The following is a 25,235-nucleotide window of genomic DNA, read 5'->3' as shown; positions in this document are numbered from 1 at the left end:
TCAATCCAGGTCACAAGTACCTGGCAAGATCTCAGAACAGTAAAACTTTATGCTGCTTGTCCTAGAAATAAGCAGGCATTTTCCCATGTCCACCTTAATACTGGCTTATGGACTTTTCTTTTAGGAAATTTTCCAAACCTTTTTTAAACGCAGCTCAGCTACCTGCTTTTACCACATTCTCTGGTAACGAATGCCAAAGTTTAAATACATGTTAATTGAAGAAATATTATTTTCTTTGGTTTATTTTAAATTTACTACTTAATATATTCACTATATGCACCCTAGTCCTAGTATTTTGCAACAGAGTAAACAAGCAATTCACATCTACCCATTATACTTCACTCAGTATTTTATAGACTTCTTATCATATCTCTCCTCAGCTATCTCTTCTCCAAGGTTCTCTTCTGAAGAGCCCTAGCCACTTTTGCTTTTCCTCATAGGGAAGTCATCCCATCCTGTTTATCATTTTCGATGTCCTTCTCTGTACCTTTTTCTAATTCTGCTATATCTTTTTTGAGATGTGGTGACTAGAATTAAACACATCATGGAGCTACACAAAGGCATTATAACATTCTCTCTTTCGATGCCGTTCTCTATACCTTTTCTAATTCTGCTACATCTTTTTTGAGCTGTGATGACCAGAACTCCACACAGTATTTGAGGTGTGGTCGCACCATGGAGCAATACAAAGACATTATAACATTCTCATTTTAACTTTTTATTCCTTTCCTAATAATTCCTAACATTCTATTTGCTTTCTTACCCACCACTGTACACTGAGCAGTTTCAACTATCATTACTGATGACACCTAGATCCTTTTTCTGTGCGGCGATTCCTTATGTGGAACCTTGTATCACATAGCTATAGTTTACATCACTTTGCACTTGCTCACATTAAAAGTCATCTGCCATTTGAACGCCCAGTCTCCCAGTTTATTGCAATTTTTCACAAGCCTCTTGCAATTTAAGAACTTTGAATAAACTTTGGATAAACTTTGGATCAGCAGCAAATTTAATTACCTCACTAGTTATTCCCATCTCTAGATCATTTATAAATATGTATAAAAACAGTGGTCCCACCACAGACCCCTGGGGAACTATCTACTCTTCTCTACTGAGAATACTGACCATTTAACCCTACTCAGTTTTTAATCTGCAATAGGACATTACCTCCTATCCCACATAGTAACATAATAGATGACAGAAGGTGAACACCTGTACGGCTAATCCAGTCTGTCCAACATGATGAACTCATTACATATGGTATGCGATACTTCATATGTATACTTGATCTTGATTTGTCCTTGACATTTTCAGGGCACAGACCATAGAAGTCTACCCGGCAATGTCCTTGTTCTAAAATTTCTGACGTTCTCATCGAAGCCACTGAAAAGCTCACTCCTGTCGATCCAAGTCTATTCGGCTACAATCAAGGCACAGACCATGTAAGTTTGCCCAGTACTGGCCTTGTTCTCCAACTTCTGAAGCCGAATCTATGCAGCCACAATCAGAGCACAGACCGTAGAAGTCTGCCCAGTTCTGGCTTTGTTTCCCTATTGCCAGTGTTGCTACTTAATCTCCGCTAAGCTTCTTTCAAGCCATTCCTTCTAAACAGGATTCCTTTATGTTTATCCCAAGCATTTTTGAATTTGGTTACCATTTGCATCTCCACCACTCCCCAGGAGGGCATTCCAGATATCTACCACCCTCTCCGTGAAAAAAAACTTCCTGACATTATTCCTGAGTCGGTCCCCTTTCAATCTCAATTCATGTCCTCTAGTTCTATCGCTTTCATGTCTCTGAGAAATGTTTGTTTGCAGATAATACATTTCAAATAGTTGAACATCTGTATCATATCACCTCTGTTTCTCCTTTCCTCCAGGGTATACATATTCAGGAGATCAAGTCTTTCCTTGTATGTCTTGCTGCACAAACTCCATACCATTTTTGTCACTTTTCTTTGAACTGCTTGTCTTTTTACATCCTTAGCAAAACAGACGCCAAAACTGAACACAATAGTACCAAGTGGAACTTCCAACGACTTGTAGAGGGGCATCAACACCTCCTTTCCTCTGCTGGTTATACCCCTCTCTATACAGCCTAGAATCCTTTTGGCCTTGGCCACCACCCTGTTACATTCTTTCATCACCTTGAGATCCTAGGACACCATTACCCCAAAGTCCCTCCTTCTGAGCTAAGCTAATCAATCTCGCCCCTATCTGGTACATCTCTTTTGGATTTCTGCACTCCAGGTGCATCACTCTGCACTTCATGGCATTAAATTTTAACTAAATCAGAATATTAACAAAAAAACAAAACAAATGTTTATGAAATATTATTATATATATTCTTTTAAAGTTTTTTGTAGTGCTCAGACCAAGTGCATTATAACATAATCAATGTTTAAGAGCAACTCCTCAATAATGCACCCTTCAAACCATCATTGCACAAGTCCTCCCTGCCTCCCTAATAGTTCTTAAGCAAATTGCAGCTATCTCAATGTCTCATAAAAACATCTCAGCAAGGAAAAAAAGTTCAATTATCTGCAGGGATGATGTTCTCAAGATGCATCTTCTGGTACGATGGTTCCCATTCAGAGGCAATTCCTACACGATCCAAACTAAGTGTCCGAACTCCCAATATTCCAAATTCTCTCAATACCACTGTGTATACAAATATCTCCTTCAAATTATTCACGGAATTCTTCATCAGGTTATTCTCATTATTCTCAGTTCTCAAGTCTTCTCATTATTCTCTGCTCTCTACATGGCGTCCATGTTTCGCCTAAAATGGCGTCATCAGAGAACAAAACAAAGCATCAAAAACAAAATCAAAAGCAGTCTGTCAACCTCTCACATTAACCGATATCTACCACCAATTTCATTTCTCCTTAAACAATATTCAATGTTCAACAGCTACCTGCAGTGTGATCCAACCCTCCTACACTAGCGCATACACTCTAGCAAGGAAACCACACCCCTGCTCTAGACCAGGAAAATTTAAAGCAGCATCAGCCACTCAATTTCTTTGTTCAAACCCCTAGAGGTCATGGTTCGCCAATTAAATATAAATTGTTGTTCCTTTTTTTTAGCAATATCGCTGCACTATTACCTCCTCTGTTCAAATGAATTTTTAATATTACAAAAAGTAAATCCCCGTTCTGTATGGTGGCATAAGTCCCAGTCACTAACCTGGGAAGACACAGCCTTATGTGTACGCAGATTACTTAACTGCTTAGCAATTTTGTGTTTAATCCTACGCTTAAGTCTGATCAATGTACCTTTTTCCACATGATGCTGCTTTAAATTTTCCCGGTGTAGAAAGGGAAGGATGTGGCTTGCTTGTTAGACCGCATGCACTAGCATCTTCCTGGGGCAATGGTGTAGGAGGGGCGGATCACACTCTAAATGTGAGAGATTGGCAGGCTGCTTTTGATTTTGTATTTTGTTTTTGATGCTTTTAGTTTTGTTCTCCTGATGACGTCATTTTAAGGCGAAACACGGACGCCATGTAAAGAACAGAAAACAATGAGAATAACCTGATGGAGAATTTTGTGAATACTTTAAAGAAGGTATTTATATACACAGTGGTATTGAGAGAATTTGGAATATCGGGTATTTTGGACACTTAGTTTGGATTGTGTAAGAGTTGCCTCTGAATAGTAAACATCGCACCAGAAGATGCATTTTGAGAACATCATCCCTGCAGATAAGTTAACTTTATTTGCTTGCCAAGATGTTTTTATGAAACATTGAGATAGCTGCAATTTGCTTAAGAGCTATTAGGGCAGCAGGGAGGACAGTGCAATGATGGTTGGAAGGGTGCATTATTTAGGAGTTGATTCTATACTGATCCTATATAATAAAACTCACCCTCAACGTTCTGAGGACACTGACGTCAGTGTCACTTCCTGCGGGCACTTCCTTCAGGTTCGAAGGGTTCGTGGTGGTGAAGCCACCGAAATCAGTGTCTGGCCCCGCCCTCGCGTCAAACGTGATGACGTCGAGGGCGGAGCAATGGCGTCAAAGATCGAGGGCGAAGCAATGGCGTCGGTGGATGAAGGTGGCGTGCGTTGAGGAGGTGCGGAGCAATGGCGGTGAGTGGCTTCACAACACCAAAGGGGTGGGTAGGGAGGGGGGGGGTTCAGGAGGAAAACCTTGCTAGCGCCCGTTTCATTTGCTCCAGAAACGGGCATGTTTTACTAGTTATGTTATAATGCACTAAAAAAAAATGTTAAAATAATATATATAATTATACATTTCATTTTTAAAAATTTTGGTTGTTAATATTCTGATTTGCAGATTTTTGAAAACCGAACTTGTTTGGTACCCCAGATAGATATTTTTTTATTACATTTTAAATTACCAGATCTTTGACCATTCTAATTTTTGAAGATCTCTTCCCATGGTTTCTACTCCCTCCGGGGTATCCACTCTATTGGCTATCTTTGCGTCATCAGACAAAAAGCAAACTTCTCCTTCTAACCCTTCAGAAAGGCACAAATGTTTTAAACAGAATCGGCCCCAGCACAGACCCCTGAGGCACTCCACTACTCACCTTCCATTCCTCTCAGCGAATTCCATTTACCACCATCCTCTGTCGCCCGGTCAACCAATTTCCAATCCATTTCAGCCCTCTCAGCTTATTCACAAGTCTTCTGTGAGGGACCATATCAAAAGCTTTGCTGAAATCCAAGTAGATTACATCTAGTGCACCTCCATTCAGTTCTTTGGTCACCCAGTCAAAGAAATCAAACAGATTCATTTGGAAGGATTTTCCTTTTGTAAAGCCATGTTGCCTCATATACTGTAACCCATTGGCTTCTAGAAAGTTAACTATCCTTTTCTTCAGCAGCAACGCCATTATTTTTCCTACCACCGAAATGAGGCTTACCAGCCGGTAGTTTCCAACTTCTTTCCTGTCTCCACTCTTGAGGAACTTCTCCCGTCTCTAAAAATCCCATAGCTTTGTCTACTTTCAGACGCTCAAGCTGTTTATAAATGCTTTCTTCCATGAACAGAGCAATATCCACTCCATTCTCAGATATTCGGCAGCCAACCGAGGTCTTTCGCCACGATTTTCTTCTATGAACACCGACAAGAAGTATTTGTGTAGCACTTTCGCTTTATCCTCATCACTCCCACATAGCTATTCTCAGCACCCTTGAGTCTTACAATTCCATTCCTATCTTTTCCCCTTTCCCCAATATATTTGAAAAAGGTCGTCACCTCTCTAGCCATTTTTTTTCTTCCACTTGCAATTTTGCTAGCCGTATTTCCCTCTTCGCTTCTTTGAGTTTATCCAGCAATCTTTTCCATGATCCTCTCGTTTCATTCTTCGTATTTCTTGAACGAAGCATCTTTTGCCCTTATATTTTCAGCCACTTGTTTGGAGAACCATATAACCTTCCAGTTTCTCTTGTCTACTTTCCTTGTGTAAAGATCAGTTGCCATATTTATAGCATCTTTCAGCTTGGACCACTGTGCTTCTAAATTCCACAACTTTCTAATTTCTTTAGTAGCCTTTCATGAAGTACTATGTGCTTTTTGAAAATCCAGATACACAATAATCAACCGGCTCACCTTTACCCACGTTTATTCACTCCTTCAAAGAAATGTAGTAGATTGATAAGTCAATTTCACTAAATCCATTTTGGCTTTATCTCATTAATCCATGCTTATGTATATGCCCTGTAATTTTCACTTTATAATATAGTCTCTACCATTTTACATGGCACCAATGCCAGGCTCAACAGTCTATAATTTCCTGGATCACCTCAACCTTTTTTAAAAATTGGTGTTACATTAGTCACCTTCCATTATAGCGAATGATACATACCTGTAGCAGGTGTTCTCCAAGGACAGCAGGCTGATTGTTCTCACGACTGGGTTGACGTCCACGGCAGCCCCCACCAACCGGAACAAAACTTTGCGGGCGGTCCCGCACGCAGGGCACGCCCACCGCGCATGCGCGGCCGTCTTCCCGCCCGTGCGCGACCGTTTCCGCTCAGTTGAATGACAAGCAAAAATTATGAAACGCAACTCCAAAGGGGAGGAGGGAGGGTAGGTGAGAACAATCAGCCTGCTGTCCTCGGAGAACACCTGCTACAGGTATGTATCATTCGCTTTCTCCGAGGACAAGCAGGCTGCTTGTTCTCACGACTGGGTATCCCTAGCTCTCAGGCTCACTCAAAAAAAGAACCCAGGTCAATTGAACCTCGCAACGGCGAGGGTATAACAGAAATTGACCTACGAGGAACAACTAACTGAGAGTGCAGCCTGACCAGAATAAATTCGGGTCTTGGAGGGTGGAGTTGGATTTAAACCCCAAACAGATTCTGCAGCACCGACTGCCCGAACAGACTGTCGCGTCGGGTATCCTGCTGGAGGCAGTAATGTGATGTGAATGTGTGGACAGATGACCACGTCGCAGCCTTGCAAATCTCTTCAATAGTGGCTGACTTCAAATGAGCCACCGACGCTGCCATGGCTCTGACACTATGAGCCGTGACATGACCCTCAAGAGTCAGCCCAGCCTGGGCGTAAGTGAAGGAAATGCAATCTGCTAGCCAATTGGAGATGGTGCGTTTCCCGACAGCGACCCCTTTCCTATTGGGGTCGAAAGAAACAAACAATTGGGCGGACTGTCTGTGGGGCTGTGTCCGCTCCAAGTAGAAGGCCAATGCTCTTTTGCAGTCCAATGTGTGCAACTGACGTTCAGCAGGTCGGGTATGCGGTCTGGGAAAGAATGTTGGCAAGACAATTGACTGGTTAAGATGGAACTCCGACACCACCTTTGGCAGGAACTTAGGGTGAGTACGGAGCACTACTCTGTTATGATGAAATTTTGTATATGGAGCATGAGCTACCAGGGCTTGAAGCTCACTGACCCTACGAGCTGAAGTAACTGCCACCAAGAAAATGACCTTCCAGGTCAAGTACTTCAGATGGCAGGTATTCAGTGGCTCAAAAGGAGGCTTCATCAGCTGGGTGAGGACAACGTTGAGATCCCATGACACTGCTGGAGGCTTGACAGGGGGCCTTGACAAAAGCAAGCCTCTCATGAATCGAACGACTAAAGGCTCTCCAGAGATGGCTTTACCCTCCACACGATAATGGTAAGCACTAATCGCACTAAGGTGATTCCTTACTGAGTTGGTCTTGAGGCCAGACTCTGATAAGTGCAGAAGGTATTCAAGCAGGTTCTATGCAGGACAAGAACGGGGTTCTAGGGCCTTGCTCTCACACCAAACCTCCTCCATTTGAAAAAGTAACTCTTTTTAGTGGAATCTTTCCTAGAGGCCAGCAAGACATGGGAGACACCCTCAGACAAACCCAACAAAGCAAAATCTACGCCCTCAACATCCAGGCCGTGAGAGCCAGAGACTGAAGGTTGGGGTGCAGAAGCGCTCCGTCGTTCTGCGAAATGAGGGTCAGAAAACACTCCAATCTCCACGGTTCTTCGGAGGACAACTCCAGAAGTAGAGGGAACCAGATCTGACGGGGCCAAAAGGGCGCTATCAGAATCATGGTGCCGTGGTCTTGCTTGAGCTTCAGTAAGGTCTTCCCCACCAAAGGTATGGGAGGATAAGCATACAAGAGGCCGGACCCCCAATGGAGGAGAAAGGCATCCGACGCTAGTCTGCCGTGTGCCTGGAGTCTGGAACAGAACAGAGGGAGCTTGTGGTTGGTCTGAGAGGCGAAAAGGTCCACCGAGGGAGTGTCCCACTCTCGGAAGATCTTGCGTACCACTCTGGAATGAAGCGACCACTCGCGCGGTTGCATAACTCTGCTCAGTCTGTCGGCCAGACTGTTGTTTACACCTGCCAGGTATGTGGCTTGGAGAAGCATGCCGAACTGGCAGGCCCAACGCCACATCCCGACGGCTTCCTGACACAGGGGGCGAGATCCGGTGCCCCCCTGCTTGTTGATGTAATACATTGCAACCTGATTGTCTGTCCGAATTTGGATAATTTGACAGGACAGCCGATCTCTGAAAGCCTTCAGTGCGTTCCAGACCGCTCGGAGCTCCAGGAGGTTGATCTGAAGATCCTTTTCCTGGAGGGACCACAGTCCTTGGGTGTGAAGCCCATCGACATGAGCTCCCCAGCCTAGGAGAGACGCATCCGTCGTTAGCACTTTCGTGGGCTGTGGAATTTGGAATGGGCGTCTCAAGGTCAAATTGGTCCGAATGGTCCACCAGTGCAGTGAATTGCAGCAGCTGGTGGAGAGGCGGATGACATCTTCTAGATTCCCGGTGGCTTGATACCACTGGGAAGCTAGGGTCCATTGAGCAGATCTCATGTGAAGACGAGCCATGGGAGTCACATGGACTGTAGAGGCCATATGACCCAGAAGTCTCAACATCTGCCGAGCTGTGATCTGCTGAGACGCTCTGGTCTGGGAAGCCAGGGCCAGGAGGTTGTTGGCCCTCGCTTCTGGAAGGAAGGCCTGAGCCGATTGAGTATTCAGCAGAGCTCCTATGAATTCCAGAGATTGGGCAGGCTGGAGATGGGACTTTGGGTAATTTATCACAAACCCCAGCAGCTCCAGGAGGCGAATAGTGCACTGCATGGACCGGAGAGCTCCCGCCTCCGAGGTGTTCTTGACCAGCCAATCGTCGAGATATGGGAACACGTGCACTCCCAGCTTGCGGAGATACGCCGCTACCACCACGAGGCACTTCGTAAACACCCGTGGGGCAGAGGCGAGCCCAAATGGCAGCACACAATACTGAAAGTGCCGTGTGCCCAGGCGGAATCTGAGATACTGTCTGTGAGCTGGCAGTATCGGGATGTGAGTGTATGCGTCCTTTAAATCGAGGGAACATAGCCAATCGTTTTTCTGAATCATTGGCAGAAGGGTGCCCAAGGAAAGCATCCTGAACTTTTCTTTGACCAGGAATTTGTTCAGGCCTCAGGTCTAGGATGGGGCGCATCCCCCCTGTTTTCTTTTCCACAAGGAAGTACCTGGAATAGAATCCCTGCCCTTCTTGCCCGGGTGGTACGGGCTCGACAGCATTGGCGCTGAGAAGGGCGGAGAGTTCCTCTGCAAGTACCTGAAGGATTGAGCTCCCGGAGGACAATTTGGTGGAAGGGAGGCCAAATTCAGGGCGTATCCGCACCGCACTATTTGGAGAACCCACTGGTCGGAGGTTATGAGAGGCCACCTTTGGTGAAAAAATTTTAACCTCCCCCCGACCGGCAGATCGTCCGGTACGGACACTTTGATGGCGGCTATGTTCCCATGGATCCAGTCAAAAGCCCGTCCCCGGCTTTTGCTGTGGAGGCGCAGGGGGCTGCTTAGGCGCACGCTGTTGACGTCAACGAGCGCGCTGGGACTGTCCCTGTGCCTGACGAGGCCTTCGGGCCGGCTGGGTGTACCTACGCTTGTTATAGGCGTAGGGCGCAGCCTGCCTGGCCCGGAAAAAACGTCCACCTGAGGTGGATGCTGAAGGCGCCCGGTGGGAGAGCTTGTCGTGGGCGGTTTCCCGCTGATGCAACTGGTCCACCAGCTGCTCGACCTTCTCACCAAAAATATTATCCCCCTGGCAAGGGACGTTGGCCAGTCTCTGCTGGGTGCGGTTGTCCAGGTCAGAGGCACGCAGCCATGAGAGCCTGCGCATCACTATACCTGGGCCGCAGCACGAGATGCCACGTCACAGGTATCATATATACCCCTGGACAGGAACTTTCTGCACGCCTTCAGCTGCCTGACCACCTCCTGAAAAGGCCTGGACTGCTCCGGCGGGAGCTTGTCAACCAGGTCCGCCAGTTGCTTCACATTATTCCGCATGTGGATGCTCGTGTAGAGCTGGTAAGACTGGATGCGGGTCACGAGCATGGAAGATAGGTAGGCCTTCCTCCCAAACGAGTCCAGAGTGCGAGACTCCCGCCCCGGGGGCGCTGAAGCGGTATCCCTCGAACTCCGTGCTCTCTTGAGAGCAGAGTCCACGACCGCCGAGTCATGAGGCAGTTGGGGCCGCATTAACTCTGGGTCCGAGTGGATTCTGTATTGAGACTCTGCTTTCTTGGGGATGGTGGGATTAGATAATGGTCTCAACCAGTTCCAAAGCAGTGTCGCTTTGAGGACATTATGCAACGGCACCGTGGAGGACTCTCTAAGTGGTGATGGATAGTCGAGGACCTCGAGCATCTCAGCCCTCGGCTCGTCCACAGGAAAGGGAATGCAAATAGACATGTCCCTGACGAAGGAGGCAAAGGAGAGGCTCTCAGGTGGTGAGAGCTTTCTCTCTGGTGAAGGAGTGGGGTCGGAGGGAAGGCCCACAGACTCCTGTGAGGAGAAATATCTGGGGTCCTCCTCCTCCCCCCACGAGGCCTCTTCCTCGGTGTCGGACATGAGCTCCTGCAGCTCAGTCCTCAACCGGGCCCGGCTCGACGTCGAGGCACCGAGGCCTCGGTGGCGTCGTCGAGTGGTGGACTCCCGCACTGGCGGGGATGAAGCTCCCTCCATCGACGTCGACACCACCTGCGTGGCGGTCGAGACCGGCGCCGCAAGCGGCGTTGGCGTTGAAGGCCTCGGCACCGGGCTAGAGCACGCCGGCGCCGCCATCAACGGCGCCGAGGGCGCAAGCACCCCCGGCCCCGGCACAGGCTGGCGCATCAGCCCTTCCAGGATCCCCGGAAGGATGGCTCGGAGGCACTCGTCCAGGCCCGCTGTCGGGAAAGGCGAGGGGGCCGGTAGAGGTGTCGGTGCCGGAAGCTGTTCGGGTCCAGGAGACTGCACCGAAGTGCTGGCACCCTGACGTGGCGGTACCTCTACTACAGAGGGGGACCTCTCCTCTCAACACTGCCGCTTCCTCGGCGTCGACTCATCCCTGGCGCCGGGAGCCGGATGCGTCGTGGGCGACCGATGACGGTGCTTCTTCGCCTTTTTGCGGTGCCCGTCATCGGCGCTTGGTGGAACCGACGAGGAGGAAGTAGATTCCCCTCGGCCTCGAGGGATCGGGTCCAACAGGGTTTGGTCCCGAGGGCCCTGGGTAGAGGGAGTGACCGGGGCCGATTGCCCACGCGGCCTCTCAGCCCTGCCGTCTCCGGAGAGCCGGTGGGCCGACGGGACCTGTGCTCCTGGGGTCGATGCCGTCGGTGCCGATTTCGCAGACATCGATACCGGTACCGAAGAACCGGCCGTCGATACCGATGCCGTCGAAGTCGACGTCGAGGGGCCGGCGCAAGTTCCAAAAAGACGGTCCCGAAGAACTTGCCTCGCTACCTGTGTCCGTTTCCGGAGACCGAGACACAAGGTACACGTCTTGGTATCGTGCTCTGGCCCGAGGCACTGGAGGCACCAAGCGTGAGTGTCGGTCTGCGAGATATGCCGGCCGCACCGACCACACTTTTTAAATCCACTCAGGACCTTCGAGGACATCGACGGAAAAATCGCGTCGGCGAAGTCAAAGTCGTCGATGGTGGCGGTAAAATTCACACCTCGAAAATAAATCGACCGCGCGGCTACTAGGCCGCAACGCGACGCCCCCACTAAGAGACGAGGGAAAGGGAAAATTAGGTTCTTACCTTGGTAATTTTCTTTCCTTTAGTCCTAGCAGATGAAGCCATTACATATGGGTTATGTCCATCAACCAGCAGGGGAGATAGAGAGCACTCAAACTTTCACAGTACCCTCTTGGCCAGCTAGCTCCACTGCCTCTTCAGTATTTGAAGCTTCCAAAGCAGTATGGCAAACCGCAATGGGAATCACAAGAGCTTTCCTCACAGCGAACGATGGCCCATCACAAGGGCATGAACTCATAAAGGAGGGAATGCACATCCTCCTGGAGGGAATAAACTCATCCTCCTTATTGTATAAGTGGAGGGGAACACACGCGCTTCCTGGAGGGAATCACACATCCTCCCAACACACTGGAGGGAATGAACTCATCCTCCTATTTATAGAACTGGAGGGGAACACACGCGCCTCCTGGAGAGAATCAACACATTCTCCAAAACATGCTGGAGGGAATGAACACATCCTCCTAAATTTAAACTGAACATGAATCCTGAAGATTGTTTTCCAACTTTCTCCCAAGGAAAGAACTTCAGGAAATTAGAACAGAACCTGAAAAACAGATTCACAGCATTCAGACAATCATACAGGGAGGGCTCATGGCTTCATCAGCTATGACTAAAGGAAAGAAAATTACCAAGGTAAGAACCTAATTTTCCCTTCCTTGTCATCAAGCAGATGAAGCCATTACGTATGGGATGTAACAAAGCAATCCCTAGATAGGGTGGGAACAAGCCACACCACGCGCTAGCACTTGTGCACCAAAACACGCATCCCGCCTGGCAGCCACATCCAGCCTGTAATGTCGGGCAAAGGAGAGCTTAGAAGCCCATGTTGCTGCACTGCATATCTCTTGAAGAGAGAGTGCTCCAGTTTCAGCCCAAGAGGAAGAAATCGCTCTAGTAGAATGTGCCTTAAAGGCTACAGGTGGAACCCTGCCGGCCAGCAGATAAGCTGAAAAGATAGTTTCTTTGAGCCAGCGGGCAATAGTGGCCTTAGACGCTGGAGACCCTCTGCGAGAACCGGATAGCAAAACAAACAGATGATCAGAAGTCCTGAAAGAGTTAGTAACTCGCAGATACTGCAGCAGAGTCCTGCGCACATCCAAAAGGTGCAGATGCCCAAAAGATTCTGGAAACTCTTCCTCTGAAAAAGAGGGCAAGAAAATAGGCTGGTTTAAGTGAAAGGCTGAAACCACCTTAGGCATAAAGGAAGGCACGGTCCAAACCGTGACTCCGGACTCTGAAAATTGCAGAAATGGGTCTCTACAGGACAGCGCCTGGAGCTCTGACACCCGTCTCGCCGAGGTTATGGCCACCAGAAAAACGGCCTTCAGTGTCAAGTCTTTCTCCGATGCTCGCCGAAGCGGCTCAAAAGGAGATGCCTGCAGGGTTTTCAAAACTAGCCCCAGGTTCCAAGCTGGACAGGGTGCTCGCACTGGAGGTCGGAGCCGAAGTACCCCTCTAAGAAACCGTGCCACATCTGGGTGAGCAGCCAAAGACACACCTTCCACCTTACCACGAAGGGGAGCCAACGCTGCCACCTGCACCCGCAGGGAATTATAGGCCAAGCCTTTTTGTACATCTTCCTGCAAAAAGTCCAGAATCGGCGAGACAGGAGCCCGCATTGGAACAATGGCTCCGGAAGCACACCAAGACTCAAACAGGCACCAAATCCTGGCATAAGCCACGGAAGTGGACCGCTTGCGGGCTTGCAGGAGAGTGGAAATAACTTTATTGGAATAACCTTTATCCCTCAATTGTGCCCTCTCAATAGCCATGCCGTAAGACCAAAGCGGCCGGCGTACTCCATGGCTACCGGTCCCTGAGTCAACAGGTTCGGTACCAGAGGTAACGGCACAGGAGCCTCCAGGAGCATCTGTCGGAGGTCTGCATACCAAGGTCTCCTTGGCCAATCCGGGGCGATGAGGACCACTTCTCCTGGGTGCAGCCGAATCCGCAAGAGCAGGCGCCCTATCAAGGGCCATGGGGGAAACACATAAAGTAGACCCGGAGGCCAGGGTTGAGCCAAGGCATCCAACCCCGCCGAGCGAGGATCTCTCCGTCTGCTGAAGAAGCACGGGACTTTGGTATTGGCACTTGTCGCCATTAGATCCATCACGGGCTTGCCCCATTTGGCACAGATCTGCAGGAATACTTCGTCTGCCAGATTCCATTCTGCTGGATCGATCTAATGCCTGCTCAGATAATCGGCCTGCACATTGCTCTGACCTGCAATATGAGCTGCCGACAGACACTGAAGATGCAGCTCGGCCCAGTGGCAAATCAGTTCGGCCTGCGCGGCTAGTACTCTGCACCTTGTTCCGCCTTGTCGATTTATATAGGCCACCGTTGTCGTGTTGTCCGACATCACTCTGACAGCCAATCCTTCCAGGGTCACTTGAAAGGCCAGAAGCGCCTGAAACACCGCTTTCAACTCTAGGCGGTTGATGGACCACTCCGACTCCTCGGGTGTCCATAGACCCTGGGCATGCTTCCCCTTGCAGTGTGCACCCCAGCCCTTCAGGCTGGCATCTGTTACCACTAGGCACCAAACGGGGAGTGTCAGCGGCATTCCTCGCCGCAGCATGCTGTCCGAGAGCCACCACTCCATGCTGAGACGGGCCGCAGGGAACCAAGTAAGTCTGCATTGGTAATCCTGAGAAATAGGAGACCATCTCCGGAGTAGGGAATACTGTAGAGGTCTCAGGTTCGCTCTCGCCCAGGGTACCACTTCCATCGTGGCTGTCATCGATCCCAGCAGCTGGACAATGTCCCAAGCTCGCGGGCGGGGCATCCTCAGGAGCAGACGGACCTGATTCTGAAGCTTGCACCGCCTTGGCTCGGGTAGGAACACATAGCCCCAGACTGTGTCGAACCTGGCCCCCCAAAACTCTAGAGATTGTGAAGGGGACAGGTGACTTTTGGCCATATTGACGACCCAGCCTAGAGATTGCAGTACTGAGACCACTCTGGCTGTAGCTTGTAAGCTCTCTGTTGCAGTCTGCTCTGATGAGCCAGTCGTCTAGGTACGGGTGAACCCTGATACCTTCTCGCCTGAGAAAAGCAGCTACTACCACCATTACCTTCGAAAAGGTTCGGGGAGCTGTGGCGAGGCCAAAAGGCAAGGCCCTGAACTGGAAATGTTTTCCCAACACCGCAAACCTCAGAAACCTCTGGTGCGGGGGCCAAATCGGTATGTGCAAATAAGCTTCTTTCAGGTCTAGAGACGTGAGAAACTCTCCTGGCTGAACCGCCGCAATGACGGAGCGCAGGGATTCCATGTGGAAATGCCGCACTCTCAGGGACTTGTTCACTTCTTTTAAGTCCAGAATAGGGCGAAAGGACCCACCTTTTCGCGGCACCACAAAGTAGATGGAGTATCGGCCGCAGCCTTGCTCGGCGGGAGGCACCGGGGTCACTGCCCCTAACTGAATCAGACCTTGTAAAGTCTCCTCCACCGCCGCCCGTTTGACGGCAGAACCGCATCGGGACTCCACAAACACGTCTCTTACTGGGGCGTTGAATTCTATTCTGTATCCATCTCTGATCAGGTCCAGAACCCACTGATCTGAGGAAATCTTGGCCCACTCCTCGACAAAGAGGGAAAGCCGTCCTCCGATGACAGGCATCGAGGAGAGGGCCGGCGCACCATCATTGAGAGGGTCGCCCCTGAACTCCTGGTCTTGAGCCACCGGCTGCGGAACGCTTGTCCGAGCGAAAGGAGTTCCTCTGCTGGCCACGGGCACGTGAAGTGAACCCAGCAGAACGCCCCAGGCGGTACCTTCTAGCTTCACGGAAGCGAGGTCTGTACGAGGAGTGGACCGCCTGGCCCTTAGAGGAAGGCCTCTGCCTATCTTCGGGCAAGCGCTGGGGTTTTGGATCACCCAGGCCTTTCACAATTTTCTCTAACTCCTCACCAAATAGGAGAAGTCCTTGAAAAGGCAACTTCACCAACCTTTGCTTAGAGGCCATGTCCGCTGCCCAGTGTCGTAGCCACAGATGACAGCGAGCCGCCACTGCTAATGCCATTTGTTTAGCCGAAGCTCTGACAAGGTCATAAAGGGCATCAGCCAGAAAGGACAAGGCCACCTCCATCCGCGGAGCCACATCCAAGAAGGGCTCCGCTCCATCTCCTGGCTGAGCCACTGCCTGTTGCAGCCAAGCTAGGCAGGCTCTCACAGCATAACAGCTGCATGCAGACGCCCGAACAGTGAGACCTGCAATTTCAAAGGACCGTTTCAACGCTGTTTCCAGCCTACAGTCTTGAACATCCTTCAGGGCAACACCTCCTTCAACAGGGAGGGTAGTTCTCTTTGTCACCGCAGTGACTAGGGCATCCACTGTAGGCATTTGAAAACGAGCCATATGTCCCTCACGCAGAGGGTATAACTGCCCCATAGCCCTGGAAACTCTCAAAGGTCCCTCGGGGTCAGCCCACTGAGCCGAAACAAGCTCTAGGATGGAGTCATGCAAAGGGAAGGCCCGAGCAGCTTTCTTGGTACTAGCCATCCTAGGATTACCCGAGGAGGCCATGCCACTGTCAGGATCTTCAATCGAGAGGGCCTGCAGGGTATCTGAAATAAGCGCTGGCAGCTCATCACGGTGGAAAATCCTCACCGCGGAGGGATCATCCAGATCCTGTGGTAAATCCGCACCTGACTCTGGTTCCTCAGACCAAGAACGTCTGTCAGAGTTCTCCGAATCCTCACACCCCGACCACGGGGGGGAAAAAGGTGCACCACAATCTGAAGGGGAATTAACCCTTCTGCGCTTATCTTTAGGCCAAGTATCCGGGGAAAAAAAGCCTCACTGGGCAGTCCCAGGCCAGAATCCATCGGGGGGGGGGGGGGGGGGGCAATCAGAGGAGCCTCAGGCGACCCTTGAGGGAGGGCTCTTTTCATCATGTATGCTTTATGCAGCAAAAGCACAAAATCCGGGGAGAAAATCTCACCCTGGGCACCCAAATCCTGTCCGGTGCTAGCCACTCCTGAAATAACCTCATCTCGAGGTGCCCCACCCGGCTCAGGTCTCTCCGTGTCCACGGAGGCCGCGCCATGCGGTGTAAGTAAAATGGCGCCCGCTGCCAGCTCAGAGCGGGAAGAAACCTCGCTCGCCATGCTCGGGCCGGCTCCTACGCCAATACAGCACGATTTACAGAGCCCTGCTGCTGATTTGCGCTTGCCACAAGTGGAACAGCGCTTTACATTGTCCGCAGCCATCGCCGAAAAACGGCGGTAAAATACAAAATGGCGGTTCGCGCCAAAATTGCCCCGATCGCGGGCCCACCCTGGAGGAGTTGGACAACACTCTTACCTCAAAGGATCTAGTGTACAACTACGATCCTGCTGAAAATCAGGTCAAAAACCTCTGTTCCAGCGTCTCTGCGTTTAAAAACGTGACGCGACTTTTTTTTTTTTTTTTTTAAGCTGTGAGGAAAGCAGAGGTATTGAAGACTCCGGAGGCTCAGATGAGTGGGAAAGGCAGGGAAAGGGCGAACCTACAGTATATGCCTGCATCCACTATTGGTGGGTAAGGACAGGGAAAGCAAGGCAATATGTCCACATCCACAGAGGTATGGGTAAGGCAGGGAAAGGGCTAACCTATGTGCCTTTAAAGTGAAGCTGCTATAGCCTCCAACACCCCGGTTAACAACTGGCAAGCCAGGAACCACCTCCCGGCAGATTTTTCTGGAGCTCAAACAAGCTGCAGCCACCCTGCTAAGGGAGATAGAGAATACTGAAGAGGCAGTGGAGCTAGCTGGCCAAGAGGACACTGTGAAAGTTTGAGTGCTCTCTATCTCCCCTGCTAGTTGATGGACATAACCCATACGTAATGGCTTCATCTGCTTGATGACAAGGAAACAAAGTTCAGCGTTTTGTTTTTTTTGTTATAAGAAACTAAAATAGAAAAACGGAGAACAACGAAAAAAGAGAAAATTCGCGGCGAAAGCGCGATCCGGTTTCCGGGGCTGACAGAGAGAGAGAGACGAACGCGGCTCTCTCCAGCGCGGAAAAGAAAAGACTGAGCGGGAACGGTCGCGCACGGGTGGGAAGACGGCCGCGCATGCGCGGTGGGCGTGCCCTGCATGCAGGACCGCCCGCAATGTTTTGTTCCGGTTGGTGGGGGCTGCCGTGGACGTCAACCCAGTCGTGAGAACAAGCAGCCTGCTTGTCCTCGGAGAATATGCTTGATTTTAAAGATAAATTACACATTACTAACAATAGCTCTGCAAGTTCATTTTTCAATTCTAATCAGTACTCTGGAATATATACCAACTGGACATCACCGCGGAGACCCAGGCAAAGGTATCGGCCTGCTTATCCGACATTGCTGCCTGGATCTCCAACCGCCACCTGAAACTGAACATGTCCAAGACCGAGCTTATCGTCTTTCCACCAAAACCCACTTCTCCTCTTCCTCCACTTTCTATCTCAGTTGATAACACCCTCATTCTCCCCGTCTCATCTGCCCGCAACCTCGGAGTCATCTTTGACAACTCTCTCTCCTTCTCTGCGCTTATCCAGCAGATAGCCAAGACCTGTCGCTTCTTCCTCTTTAACATCAGCAAAATTCGCCCTTTCCTCTCTGAACACACCACCCAAACTCTCGTCCACGCTCTCATTACCTCTCGCCTGGACTACTGCAACTTACTCCTCACCAGCCTCCCACTTAGCCATCTATCCCCCTTCAATCTGTTCAGAACTCTGCTGCATGTCTCATATTCCGCCAGAACCGATATACTCATATCACCCCTCTCCTGAAGTCACTTCACTGGCTTCCGAACAGATACCGCATTCAATTCAAGCTTCTCCTTCTTACCTACAAATGCACTCAGTCTGCTGCCCCTCACTGTCTTTCTACCCTCATCTCCCCTTACGTTCCCGCCCGTAACCTCCGTTCACAGGATAAATCCCTCCTCTCAGTACCCTTCTCCACCACTGCCAACTCCAGGCTCCGCTCATTCTGCCTCGCCTCACCCTATGCTTTGAACAACCTTCCTGAGCCCTTACGCCAAGCCCCCTCCCTGCCCGTCTTCAAGTCTTTGCTTAAAGCCCACCTCTTCAATGCTGCGTTCGGCACCTAACCCTTACCGTTCAGTGAATCCAGACTGCCCCAATTTGACTGCCCCTACTGGACCGACCATTCACTTGTCTATTAGATTGTAAGCTCTTTGAGCAGGGACTGTCTCTCTTTGTTAAATTGTACAGCGCTGCGTAACCCTAGTAGCGCTCTAGAAATGTTAAGTAGTAGTAGTAGTGGTCCAGGCAATTTGTAACTCTTCAATTTGTCAAATTGCTCCATTACATCTTCCAGGTTTATAGAGATTTCATTCAGTTTCTCCAAGTTGTCAGCTTTAAATATCTTTTCTGGCACAGGTATCTCTCCCAAATCTTCCTTGGTGAAGACCAAAGCAAATAATTCATATAATCTTTCTGCTATGGCTTTCTCTTCCCTGAGTGCCCCTTTTACCCCTCGGTCATCTAACAGTCCAACCGATTCTTTTGCCGGCTTTTAATATACACAAAAATATTTTTGCTGTGTTTTTGCCTCCAATGCAATTTTTTTTCAAAGTCCCTCTTTGCCTTCCTTATCAGCACTTTGCATTTGACTTGCCATTCCTTATTCTGTTTCTTATTATTTTCAATCAGATCCTTCTTCCATTTTCTGAAGGATTTTCTTTTAGCTCTAGCTTCCTTCACCTCACTGTTTGACCATGTTGGCTGTTTGGCCTTCTTTCCTCCTTTTTTAATACACATAATATATCTGGTCTGGGCTTCCAGAATTGTATTATTAAACAGCACCCATGCCTGATGTAAACTTTTGACCTTTGCAGCTGCTCCTCTAAGTTTTTTTTTGTTTTTTTAGACATTCTTCCTATTTTATCATAATCTTCTTTTTGAATGTTAAATGCTAACATATTTGATTTCCTGTGTATACTTACTCCAGAGATTATATTAAATCTGATCAAGTTATGATCGCTGTTACCACTCACCATTACTTCCTGCACCAGATCACGCCCTCCACTGAAGACCAATAGGTCTACAATTGTTCTCCCTCTTGTTGGTTCCAGAACCAGCTGCTCCATAAAGCAGTCCTAGATTTCATCAAGGAATTTTACCTCCCTTGCATACCCTGATGTTAAATTTACCCAGTCAATATTTGAGTAATTGAAATCACTCATTATTATTGTATCAGTTTGTTTGCCTCCCTAATTTCTGAGAACATTTCTGCATCTATCTGTTTATCTTGGCGAGGTGGACAGTAGTACACTCTTATCACTATCCTTTTTCCCTTTACAAATGAAGTTTCTATCCATAGAGATTCCAAGATGTGTTCTTTTATTATTTATTTGTTATATTTTTATCCCACATTTTCCCACCTATTTGCAGGCTCAATGTGGCTTACATAGTGCCAGAGAGGTGTTTGCAGACTCCGGAGTAAATAAATGCAAGATGATGTTGTAGTAGGATAAGGCTCATGTGGTAGGACCACATTAAGGAATCGTGCAATGGAAGAGTCGTGTAATGTTTATTACGAGCTTTAGTGTTGTTGTGTTACAGTGATCAGGCATTTATGTTGGATCGGTAGGGTATGCCTTTTTAAATAGGTGAGTTTTTGTCCTGCAGAATTTTTAATATATTAGATTTAAGGCCCTCTTTAACGAACGCTACCCCTCCATCAATTCAATCCAACTTATCACTGCAATATAATTTATGACAGCATCCCATTGGTTATCTTCCTTCCAGCAGGTCTCAGAGATGCCTGTTATATCTATCTTTTCAGTTAGTGCAACATATTCTAACTCTCCCATCTTATTTCTTAGGCGTCTGGTGTTTGCATACAGACATTTCAAACAATCCCCCTCCTCCCTTTTACAAAGCTACACAGCAATGCAGACACAGCCTATTCACTTTGAATGGGTTGTGTTGGCATTACCAAACTGGCAGCCACTAGCGCAGCTTTGTAAAAGGAAGGAAATGTTCCTATTTAGAATTTGCTCAACATTGACAGTGATCCATTTGCAATATTGAAAATCTGTCTGCTCTTTATTTAAAGGCATCTGTTCTACTATGGTCTCTGTTGAAAACTCGCTATTGGGATGCCCTATCTTCGCTGTTTTGGTGATAATCTTTTAAAGATACTTTATTCAGAACCATGCACTTTCGAACAAATGTTGGTCTTCCCACAGTTTCTAGTTTAAAACCTGCTCTACCTCCTTCGTAAATGTTGATGCCAGCAGCCTGGTTCCACCCTGTTTAAGGTGGAGCCCATCTTTTTCAAATAGGTTCATCCTCACCAGAATCTTGCCCAGTTTTTGTTTTTTTTTTAATTGAAGAATTTGGATAGATCAGTATAGAGTGTACGCTAGACAATAATAGTGCTATCCAATCCCATCCCTTCCCTCCCTTCACAACACACAATCCAGAGAGTGGCCAACTCCTGTCCCTAGAGATCTGTATTTCTGGATAGTGAGTCAAAAAGGTGATGCTATCAGCCGTGAAGCATTGAGATCCACTCCCAAGAGAAATCTCCAAGTGGTGTACTTGTCCCATTGTTTGTGAAATTGCACAATTTGTCCAGATCATATAGCTGTCAACTTAGACATCTGCTATAGGTGATCCACCTTGTGGACAACCTTCACCACCGGAGGGGGAAGGGGGCTCCTCCAGGCAGCCAGTGTAATTTTTCCAGCCACCAAGAAAGTGGAGGCTAAACAGTGTGTGCCAATTTTGACACCAATAGGTCTGGACCAGGAAATTAACTGCCGAGCCAGCCCGCAGGGGGGAAGAGAAGTAACACCTCCCTGAGATCGAGAAGAGAAACTCTCCCTCTCTAGCGGAGGCAATCAGAGACCTCAGGGTCGTCATCCGAAAACGGATACCAGTTCAACCCTTGAGATCCAGAATGGGTCGCATTGTTCCCTCTTCCTGGAACCCCAAAAAGGATGGAGTACTGACCCAGACCACGCTCGGTGGGAGGGACGGGAACAATGGCCCGAAGAGATTGCAGCACCTCCACTGCTCTTCCACTCTGAGCTGACAGAAGCCCTCCAGACAAGGAGACTGCAATAAGAGAGAAGCTACCGGAGTGGAGAACTCCAGCAAGAAGCCATCCCCCAGAACATCCAGCACCTAGGCTGAGGGGGAGGTAAGCCACACATCCTGAAAAGCCTGAAAGCGGCTCCTTGTTGGCCCAGACAGTCTTTCTAAAATATAACTCACTAATGCAGCAAAAATTTGCTGTTTTTCACAAACGCATGTGCTTTTTAAGGCAGTAGTAATTTGCCTATTTGTTTGCAGCAATGGAGAGCAAACTTTTATATTATGCGTCCATTAGGTAACCATGTGCTAAGCTTTAGCACACAATTCTAACATCTGCCCCTGTGTTAAGTACATGCTAAGAAGCCACCCCAGCATTGAAGGATTTCAGCACAGGAGGTAACTCGCACACACACCCTTACCAAAAACGCATTTAAAAATGCACAATAATGCAGTCATCAGCTATCCTGCAGCCATGCAGATAAAAAGTTTTCCCACAAGTCTGCACAGGAAATATTTGCACCAGGTCCAGGGCAGTGTAGAAGTAAGTGTTGGTTGAGATAAGTGGGTGTCAAGTTGCACCCCTTCTCTCATTCCAACTCAACCACCCTGCCCCAACACAATACCCCATCCCCCAACAATTTAAAAAAAAAAAACCCTGGTGGTCTAATAGTCCCTCAAACCCTACCCCCTCCACCATAAATCCCTAGTAGGCCATCCTCTGTCCTCCCCTCCTCCATCCGAACCCTGAATGCAAACAAAACCTCCCCGGTGTCCAGTGGCAGTCATCCTCACCTAACCCCTTTTGCGCACCCCCTGTACCTGAAGAGGCAGGAGCAGCACCCACACACTCCTGCCTCCGGTACTATTATCAACATAGTGGCATGATGCACCAGGCGGGGTCATTCTACCATACCATAAATGCATACCACTATTTTGTAGATGACCAGAAGCAGGAGCATCTGGGCATTGTTCCTGCCTCATCAGGTACAGGGGTCCAGGGGGAAAGGGAAATGGGACTTGATATAGGGCATATAAGTGGGTAAGTTGGGTAGGAAAATCAGGTAGGTAGGTTGGGTGGGTGAGGGAGGGGCATCACTGGACACCAAGGCACTATTTTTTAATGGGGAGGGGACTTGTCACATCAGGGGGAGGTACCACTGGGCAATTTCTTTATATATATATATATATATATATATATATATATATATATATATATATATATATATATAGAGAGAGAGAGAGAGAGAGAGAGAGAGAGAGAGAGAGAGAGAGAGAGAGAGAGAGAGATCAGGTGGAAGGGTGCACTAGACACTGAGAAAGCTTTAATATAGGAGGGAGAGGGGGGGAAATCGGGGTCTATACAGACTGCCAACAACTTTTTTTCTTTTAAAACATCACCATGTCAGTGCCAAAGCCATTCACAAGAAATGTGGAATTTGGCAATGAGCTGCAGATTACTACCATGATTTTATTGCAGTGGTAATTTGCATGCTATTGTAATTTTACATAGAGAGCAGGAATCTGACCTTCAACACAAATAAGACCTATAGACCATAGGAGCCAGCTCTGGGGGTGCTTGAGCATCTCCAATATTGAGCAAATTGTTTGTGTCCAGAGAGAAATAATTTCCATTGGGTTTAACATCCCCAATTATTTTGAAAAGTTGACCCCTAAAGTTATAACATTGATTCTCGGCCCAAAAGCGAGCAAACATAACACAAAACTCTGCAAAGTAAACAAGGAACTAATTTCAGCTCCCGTTCAACATCAGAAGGGTCCAACTATTCCTAAAGGGAAAATATTAGCTTCAAGAGTACCCTACACCGAGAAAGATCCCCATACTGTAGACAGCGGAACAGGGTTAACCACGGGGCAGTGACCCCCCACCCCACTAAAATTCTGTACAAGCAGTATATAAAGCGTGGAATAAACATTAGACGTTTGACACATTTGACTGCCTTAACACTCACAGGAGACTAGGGTCCTCTCCACAGTCCAGCACGTCATCCCCATCCAAGGCCAATAACACCTTTACCTCAATAATCTCTAACTTCCTACCGCCCCTCCCGTCCTACCTTCAAAATCGTATCTAAAGTCGCCCGCCCCGCCAGTCACCACCAGCCTCTCAGTTTTCTTTCTCCATACTCCGCCCCCTCTGACGCGACTTTTCTCTCTAGGCCACATCCCACTCCTGCTGGAAAGAAACAGGAAGTCGCAACAGAGAGGAAGGAGGGACAAGGAGGTTAACTCTCCTGAGGCAGGCAGGAGGCCTGAAAAGGAAAAAAAAAAAAAAAACTCGTTGCGTCAGAGGGGAAGGGGTTAGTTACCAAAGGAAAGCTGTGGGTGGTCTTAGACGACCTCAAAGTCAAAGAAGAAGTTAGAACTTACTTAATAGGACGTGGGAAAGGGCGAGATGCTAGAGCCTAGGGGTGGGGAGTTGGGTTCGAGAGACGGAAAGATGATACCAAAACAGAGATAGGGTTTGAGCGTAAGTTGTTGAGTGCCTACTTCTTCCGATTTGCCTCTAGCCGCACTAACAATACCTCCACTAGACCCTGTGTTGGGCTCTCCATGAGCCTGGAGGAAGAGCGCAGGACCCGTTCTTAGAAATGTTTAAGTAGAGAGCTCGCGTTCCGAGCTACAGTTTGCCTTAGACTTGCGTGTGGCCACTAAAGGGAATCAGCAGCCTGCCTGCCTCCCAGACTCATATTCTGCTGTTCCTGCACACCCCCAGTCCGTTTTGTTCAGTAGTCACCCTTCCTCACATCAGACCTTTCTCACCTACATACACCCAGCGACTTTCCCATATAGCCCCCTCCTGACAGGTGAGAATCTCTTTTTCTCTTGCACCAACACTACCAAACTACATTTTTCCTCATCTGTCACCATCATAAACGCTGAAAGGATTTCGCCCTCATTTTCAGAAAAGATTAGTTAAGACTCAATCTCGTGCCGGAGACTCACAGAATTTCACTCCTCCCCCCTCCCCTGGCTGTGTCTCCCTTACCTCGCGGTGTCCCTTAGTCCCGCAAACTTTTCCCGCCCAGCCCCCACTCTCACCATGCTGTGACTGTCAACGGCTTTCCCCCTGGCTATGGAATTAGCAGAGTTCTCGGTCGGAAAACCGAACGACGCCGCGGGAGTCACTGCGGGCCCTACGTACAGCAGCCATGACTGAGCGATCGGTGCGAAGCGCGGCCCCAGCAACCAGGAGCGCGCGCAGAGCAACGGGCCGAAGAAGGGGACAAAACAACGAACGCTAGAAGAAGCGGAGAGCGGATCTTCTTCTCCTGCTCAGTCAGCCCACTACGCATAAGCACATCTCAGCCTCGTGCTTCTCTCCAGTGAGGAAAAAGTGTATCTGAGAGCGCGGCTTTACACAGAGGCGCCCACGAGCGCTGATTGACTATCAAGACAACTTAGAACTGGTGTTAATAGGCTGGAAGACTATAATGTGCTTGGGGGGTTTAAAGTTGTTGTTTATGACAGAAAATCTAACTTCAAATTGAATGGGCATGATGAGAACCCCCCCCCTCCCCCTAGGTGATCGGGAGTCTCTTAACTGCACTCCTCCAACTTCCTGGTACCTTTTAAATCCTTTACATTAGTGCCGGAACAGCGCGGGCGCGGAACAATAACACCTCTATGATCAAAGCTAATAGCATGCA

General features: G+C 48.7%; 1 protein-coding gene across 3 annotated transcripts in view; it reads right to left on the bottom strand.

Annotated features, from left to right (window-relative positions):
• Positions 1-24,792, bottom strand: part of FBXO9 (F-box protein 9) — a 303,722-nt gene extending 278,930 nt beyond the window's left edge. The window contains exon 1 of one of the 3 annotated variants that reach the window (XM_030198962.1): positions 24,628-24,792. In XM_030198962.1, the coding sequence (XP_030054822.1) occupies positions 24,628-24,630 (3 nt within the window). In that variant the 5' untranslated portion in view covers positions 24,631-24,792. Of the gene's footprint in view, positions 1-23,537; positions 23,613-24,627 lie in introns of those variants that run through there. The other 2 variants (XM_030198961.1, XM_030198963.1) reach the window with 2 other exon arrangements.
• Between the last annotated feature and the right edge of the window lie 443 nt (positions 24,793-25,235).

This window comes from Microcaecilia unicolor, chromosome 3 (assembly GCF_901765095.1).
Source record: "Microcaecilia unicolor chromosome 3, aMicUni1.1, whole genome shotgun sequence".
Classification (NCBI taxonomy): domain Eukaryota; kingdom Metazoa; phylum Chordata; class Amphibia; order Gymnophiona; family Siphonopidae; genus Microcaecilia; species Microcaecilia unicolor.
This window is presented reverse-complemented; position numbering and strand designations above follow the sequence as displayed.